General features: G+C 58.6%; 1 protein-coding gene across 2 annotated transcripts in view; it reads left to right on the top strand.

Moving 5' to 3' along the window:
• ITGB3 (integrin, beta 3 (platelet glycoprotein IIIa, antigen CD61)) overlaps positions 1 to 7169 on the top strand; it is a 21062-nt gene that overhangs the window by 12011 nt on the left and 1882 nt on the right. For both annotated transcript variants that reach the window (XM_009334883.1, XM_009334884.1), the window contains 10 exons: positions 97 to 349; positions 845 to 1007; positions 1624 to 1785; positions 1944 to 2039; positions 2249 to 2338; positions 2723 to 2857; positions 3335 to 3764; positions 5965 to 6187; positions 6382 to 6482; positions 6612 to 6731. In XM_009334883.1, the coding sequence (XP_009333158.1) occupies positions 97 to 349; positions 845 to 1007; positions 1624 to 1785; positions 1944 to 2039; positions 2249 to 2338; positions 2723 to 2857; positions 3335 to 3764; positions 5965 to 6187; positions 6382 to 6482; positions 6612 to 6731 (1773 nt within the window). The remainder of the gene's footprint in view (positions 1 to 96; positions 350 to 844; positions 1008 to 1623; positions 1786 to 1943; positions 2040 to 2248; positions 2339 to 2722; positions 2858 to 3334; positions 3765 to 5964; positions 6188 to 6381; positions 6483 to 6611; positions 6732 to 7169) is intronic.

Here is a 7169-nt window from a genome sequence, read left to right as displayed (position 1 = left end):
GACCCCGTAGGTTGACTTTCTCCCTAGTCCTGTGATGAGCCCCCTTTGTTCCTCCCAGGAGAGGATCTCTCACTCTGCTGCCCTGTCACATTCTAGATGACTCCCAGATCTTTCGCGTCCAAGTGCGTCAAGTGGAAGACTACCCCGTGGACATCTACTACCTGATGGACCTGTCCAACTCCATGAAGGACGATCTGAGGAACATCCAGAACCTGGGCACCAAGCTGGCCAGCGAGATGCGCAAGCTCACCAGCAACCTACGCATTGGCTTTGGGGCCTTTGTGGACAAGCCTATTTCCCCCTACATGTATATCTCTCCTCCGCAAGCCATCACGAACCCTTGCTATGAGTAAGTCCCAGGCTGAGGTAGTCCTGTAAGGGCCAGAAGTTAATGGGACATCAGTGGAACGTGGCTGGAAATCCATAGCAATGGATTTAAGCAGGGATTTGGGTGCCTGATTTTGGGCAGGGTTTAAACCTTGCTGCACTGTATGTTCTGCTGGCACAGGGAGGAGGAGCAGGTCTAAACTTTGAAGTATCATTGTCACTGAAAAGCTCTTAAGGAAACAAACAATTTTCCACCATTTTTCAGGAGAGATGTTGAGGCTCAAAGAAAGTGACTCCTAAAATTCCCAGCAGGACAGAGGCTGGGAGCTGACCTGAGCCCAGCATCACTAGGACAAGTGATTGATTTTTAAAAGGTCCTTCACCAGCCTCCGGCTGTGTCCTTGCGCTCTTGAGGTGGTTGGGTCCCTCCAGCACATCCCAGACAGGACCATGGGATGCAGGATGGCAGCTGGAATAGTCCTGCGAGCCTCGTGCCCTGACTGCTCTCCTCCTGCAGGATCGGGGAAACCTGCCTGCCCATGTTTGGCTACAAACATGTCCTGTCGCTCACGGACGAGGTGACCCGCTTCAACGAGGAGGTGCGGAAGCAGAGCGTCTCACGGAACCGCGATGCACCTGAGGGCGGCTTCGATGCCATCATCCAGGCCACAGTGTGCGACGTAAGGGGCAAGAAGGCCTGGCTGGGGCCGGGAGAGGGTCGTCAGGCTGGGCCTGGTGGGTTGGCATGGACCACCCAACCCCACCAGGACAAAGCCGTAAGCTCTGTGGAGCTGCTGCAGGGCTGAGACCTGGTGAATGTTCAACAAGGACATTTCTAGGCCAGTAGCCAAGGCAAGGGAAGAGCAGAGCCCTTGCGTGGTCCTGGGAGGAGAGAGGAGCAGAGCAGGTGCTTGGGGACTGATGACGATCCCATGTCAGCCCTGTGGTAACCCGCCCAGAAGGGACATCTCCTGTGCCTGCACCCTGATTTGGCTGGAGATGGGAGGGGTTGCATCCCTCAGTCATTAGCCACCTTGATTAACACTCTAGCAAATTAAAGCCTGTCTTTCACCTGTACAAGCAGCCCATGCCCACCCACCAGGCTCCACAGCCCACACCCCCCCCACAGCACTTCCCTGGGAGAGCGATTGCCCTCAGTTCCCTCGGCAGTGGCAGGTTGGTCCCTACGGCCAAGCCATGACCAGGGGTGGCAGTGAAGGCAGCAGCGGGGTGCTGGCACGTAGGGCTGCCCTCAGCACATGCTGCGGCACGACTGGGAGCTGCCTTTCGCTGCAGGAGAAAATTGGCTGGAGGAACGATGCTTCCCACCTGCTCGTCTTTACCACGGACGCCAAGACCCACATCGCGCTGGATGGCAGGCTGGCTGGCATCGTGCAGCCCAACGACGCCCAGTGCCACATTGACAAGGATAATTTCTACTCGGCCTCCACCACACTGGTAAACCCTGACCCACGTGTGGGGTTGGGGAGCCTGGAGCTCCTGTTGAGGGTCCTCATGGGATGGGAAAGGTGGTCCAGCCCTGGTTGGAGACCATGATGGGGACCAGGGTGGTTGGGGGTACATGTTCCCAGGGTATAGCCTCTCCCCTTCCCCAGGACTATCCCTCTCTGGGCCTGATGACTGAGAAACTCTCACAGAAGAACATCAACTTGATATTTGCTGTGACAGATACGGTTGTGGGCCTCTACCAGGTAACAGCTGCTGTGCAAAGCCACCTTCATGGGAGGCTGGTGCGTCCCGAGGAGCACCCTTTACGGCTGGCCATGGGTGGCCAGACAGCCCAGTGGCCTCCTGTCCTATCAAAGCTCCTCGGGAAGCTCTCACATGCCCAGACATGGTTTGGCCCAGCCGTGGCATGTTTACCCGTCGCGAGCAGACAATGCTTACGATATTTCTCCAGAACTACAGTGAGCTGATCCCAGGCACAACTGTGGGCACCTTGTCCAGAGACTCCAGCAACGTCCTGCAGCTCATAGTGGACTCCTATGGGGTGAGTGTGCAGTGTGATGGCCCCACAACAGCTCTCTCCCTCCCAAAATATCCACTGCTTCACACTGCAAGCAGCCCACACAAATTTGGCAGCTGCCCCAGCTCCAAGCATCCTCCCTGGACCAGCTGTGAGCAACTGCCTCCACCCACGCATGCGGGGACCCCAGGGAAGGGAGATCACTGTGTTCACCGCCAGCCCCTTCCCATCCTCGAAGGCATTTCCCCATGGGGAACGACGTAGCAGAGTCCTGAGAAAGACTCAGGGCACTTGGCTCCTTTCCCATGTGCGTGGGAGCATCGCTGCGATGCTCGGGGGACCCCTCCCTGGGACTGAGCCCTGCCCAGCCTGTGGTGTCGTCTTCATCGCTCCTCTCTCCTCCCCCAGAAAATCCGCTCCAAGGTGGAGCTGGAGGTGCGTGACCTCCCTGAAGAGCTGTCCCTGGCCTTCAATGCCACCTGCCTCAACGATGAAGTCATCCCTGGGCTCAAGTCTTGCATGGGGCTCAAGATTGGGGACACGGTGAGGATCCTGTTCGTGGGCTTGGTTTTTCTCCCCCCCTATGTAGCAGCGCTGCCAGCTCGTCTGATGCTCTCCACCAGCACTGTCTGCTTGCCCCACCACCTCCTGGGTGACACAGACCCTTGCAGGGCATGCTGTAAGCTCTTTGCAGTGGAGAGAGGGGTCCAGCTGGGTGGGTGCAGGGAGGAAGATGCTTTTTTGAGTCTGCTGGATGCAGACTCTGTGGTCCTTTAGCTCAGCCCGGGCTGCTGGCCATAGCGCACGGGCTTTTGGACTGATTTATCCTGGTTACTCTGGCAGGCAGGTGCCCTGACTGTGCTGGGACAGCTTTGAAAAGCAGCCCAAAGAGACCTGGTGGGTCCCATTTCTGGGCTTCTTAAGCTTGGGCATGGATGAGGAGCTGAGCCCAGCCTGGAGCAGGTACCCCGATACCGTGCCAGGGGTACTGACACCCAGACACATCCCTCTGCCCTCCAGGTGAGCTTCAGCATCGAGGCCAAGGTACGGGGGTGCCCACGGGAGCGGCAGAAATCCTTCACCATCAAACCCGTGGGCTTCAAGGACAGCCTGACAGTGGTGGTGAACTTCAACTGCGACTGCTCCTGCGAGAGCCAAGCGGAGGCCAACAGCTCGTCCTGCAGCCGAGGCAACGGCACGCTGGAGTGTGGCGTGTGCCGCTGCAACCCCGGGCGCCTGGGCTCGCACTGCGAGTGCTCGGAGGAGGAGTACAACCCCTCGCAGCAGGACAACTGCAGCCCCCAGCCGGGCCAGCCCCTCTGCAGCCAGCGCGGCGAGTGCATCTGCAGGCAGTGTGTGTGCCACAGCAGCGACTTCGGGAAGGTGACGGGCAAGTACTGTGAGTGCGACGACTTCTCCTGCGTACGCTTCAAGGGCCAGATGTGCTCAGGTGAGCGCTGGGCTTGGAGGGGAGGCAGCTCAGGGCGTTTACACTGCCCATACTCATGGATGAGGGAGACAACTGCTATTTTGGAGCTTGTCCCATTCATTGTACCCACCTCTGGCTTGCTCAGCCATGGCTCTCCCTGGACCAGCCATAGGTCTGAAGCAATGCCGAGGGGAATTGCTCCCTTTTTGGCAGCTTGTACCACCTTCTGTGCCCAAAAGCCATGGCAGGGTGATGGGCTCCAAGGGTTAAAAGCAGACCTCAGTCCCTGCTTGGACTCAAGAGTCCCATTGGGGTGGCCAGTGGGCACCCAGGGAAGCAGCGCTGGGGTACGCAGGGCAGGGACTGGGCAAACCTTGCTCGAATCACAGCCCCTGACACATCAGAGGTATTGCTCTGCAGGAGAAAGCCCCAGGGTGGAGGGAGAGGGGTGGGGAGAGGCAATTTTTATCCTCCACCCAGTTCTTGAAGACTCCCCGGTCCATGTGCTACCAGACTCTCCCTCTCCAGCCCCAGCTGCTGCTGCTCACAGTACTGGGGAGAGAGGGCCAGGTCCTTGGGTACTCCTCCCACGCCAAGGACCGGGGAAGGAGCCCCTCTCTGCAAAACACCGGTCCCAAGTCCCAGGTGTCGTTTCACGTGTCCTGTTGTGCCAGGGCCTCTTCCCCATCGGGAACCCCCATCTAGGGTTTATCCCACCCATGTGTCCAGTAAGCACCGGAGGTCTGAGCGAACCCCCGCGCTCCACCCCATCCCCTTGTTTTTTCAGGGGATGTGAGAGGGGTGGCAGCACCCAGGACTGAGGCATGAGGCTGTGGCACATCCCCTCCAGGAGCAGAGTACCCCAAAAGTGATTCAAGGGAGGAACGAGAGAGGGGTAGCCACCCCTTTTCCTATCCCCAGCCTCCCTCCATGGGCCCAGGCAAGGCGTCTGCTAACACAGGGCCAAAAAAGCCACTGCTTTCCTGCTGCAAGCTCAAAAATACCCAGGAAAACATCGGTGGCCAAAGCTGATCCCGCTCTGCTGGAGCCCAGCCTGGGTGAGATGAAACCTGCTGGCCAGATGACACTCAGTTCCTGCTCCCCACTGTCCCCAAATCGAGTTTTTTGGATCCCACCTGCCCCCCAGCCCAACTTCATGGCCCACGGCTGCCTCTGTGCTGCTGGGATTGATCCTTTATCTTAACAGCCTGTTGATAACGGAGGTGGAAACGCTGGGGTTTTCCCCCATCCTGAACAGTCAGTGCCCTCAGGGAGCCGGGCGCCTGTCCCTGCTCCCACTGCCTGTTTGCACAACGGCTGCCGGATCCTGCGGGTGAAGGGTGATGAGGAAGCACTGCCCCCAGACTGGGCGAGCTGTTAATTAACCCGCTCTGTCTGACCCTGTTGGCATCAGTCCCATCCCACCGAGCCACTTCTCTCCAGCCTCCCCGTCTGTTTCCACGCCTTGTCACCCAGCGCGGCACTATTTTCCTGTGACTAAGTCCTAGTTCCTCATTAACAGGGATAATGTTAATCATAACACGCATTTATTTCTCATGCCATTGCCCCCGAGGCTGTGGTGGGGAGGGTGCCCGGCCAATCCCCTGCCAGGAGCAGCATTCCCGATGAGCCCCAGTGCACTCGGGGCTTGGGACGGGTCGGCACGTGCCGGCTCGACGGCATTTCCACCGCTCACCGTGTCTTGTCTTTGAGCTGAAATCAAACCGCAGTCCAAATAGCTCCAGGCTTTGGCAGGATTTGAGCAAGTCTGTCTGTCTGATTAAACCAGTCTTGGCGAGTGTGCGGAGCATGTCGGGCTTTTCCCAGCAGTCAGCTTCTCCTGCCTGGTCCGGGGCTGGGAAATGAGTGGGATTTGGGGTGTTTGACCAGACGTCCTGACTCAATCTGAAATTAAAAGCCAAAGCCAAAGGTCGACTAGCTCAGAGATGGATCTGATTGAGCATCTCCAGCTGCTGCTGCCAACCTGCCAGAGCTGGGGCAGCTCAGCCTGAAATTTGGTAGCGTTTTCTTGTTTTGGTGGAATAAGAGGAGTGTTGGGGACACGGTGAAGGTTGCGGTTTGATGTGAGCTGCTGTGTCCCCCGCCCCAAGGACGGTGGAAAGGGGTTGTCCTGTGGATACATGGGCATCCCGTATGGGTGATTGCTAGTGAGATCTCTGGGGACACTTGAGGGTCCTGACGCCCTCTGGGTTGTCCCCAGGCCATGGGCAGTGCAACTGCGGGGACTGTCTGTGCGACTCAGACTGGACTGGTGACTACTGCAACTGCACCACCCGCACCGACACGTGCATGTCCAGCAATGGGCTGGTGTGCAGCGGCCACGGCTCCTGCGTCTGCGGCAAGTGCGACTGCACCCAGCCCGGCTCCTACGGTGACACCTGCGAGAAGTGTCCCACGTGCCCGGATGCCTGCACCATCAAAAAGTGAGAGAGGGCAGAGAGGTGGGATGGGCTGTACACCATCGGGGAGCTGGCAGCGGTGCTGGCAGGAGCTCTCACCAGCTGCAGCCTGGTTGGGTTGGGATTGCAGCAATTTCCGCAGCCTGAGACCAAGAAGTGTGACAGTTTCCCTGGGGAGAGCATGGAGGAGCTCACAGTACCTCCCTCCTCTTCCTCAGGGATTGTGTGGAATGCAAGAAGTTTGAACGGGGAGTGCTGATGGAGCAGCAGTCCTGCAGCCGCATGTGCCGTGATGAGATCGAGACGGTGCAGGAACTGGGTAAGAGAGGAGACCCAAACCCCTGCCCTGAAGTGTGGAAATGGGGTTGGGGGGCTGCGTATACTGTCTGCTTTCCCTCCATGTGTGCATCCCCCAGCGTGGGGGGCTCTGAGCCTCTCGCTCTGGCAGGTGACAGGGGCAAGGACGCCGTGAACTGCACCTACAAGGACGAGGACGACTGCGTGGTGCGGTTCCAGTACTACGAGGACTCCAGCGGCAAGTCCATCCTCTATGTTATTGAGGAGCCAGGTAAGACCCGGCTGCTGCGCTCAGGCTGCGGGGGTGCGGAGCATGCTGTGCTGGGTTTCTGTGCCAAATGGGTGCATTTTGAGTCCCCCGTGTACCTCCCACTCCAGCCAGGCTCCACGGTGAGGGGCTGAGAGGGGTTAAAGAGCTGCTTTGTTCCCTGCTCTGTGCCACCGGGGCGTGATTTCCTGCCTCTGTCTCACATTTCCCTACCCTGTTTGCTCGGTTATTTCACCCCCCCCATTGAGGCCAAGGATGGGGGCTCAACCTTCGCACTGCCCTGATCCTGTTTCTGACTCCATGGGTGTGATTCTTCTCAAGAAGCAGATAAGAAGCTGGCTCCCATTAGCCAGGCAGGAGCAATGCTGCAGCTGCGCCCCAGGGCTGGGATACGGCAGGCCCCCGCCCTCCAGAGCCGCCCCCGGGGCTCTCGGGGCCCCT

Source organism: Pygoscelis adeliae, unplaced genomic scaffold, assembly GCF_000699105.1.
Source record: "Pygoscelis adeliae isolate BGI_AS28 unplaced genomic scaffold, ASM69910v1 Scaffold112, whole genome shotgun sequence".
In the NCBI taxonomy this organism is placed as follows: domain Eukaryota; kingdom Metazoa; phylum Chordata; class Aves; order Sphenisciformes; family Spheniscidae; genus Pygoscelis; species Pygoscelis adeliae.
This window is presented reverse-complemented; position numbering and strand designations above follow the sequence as displayed.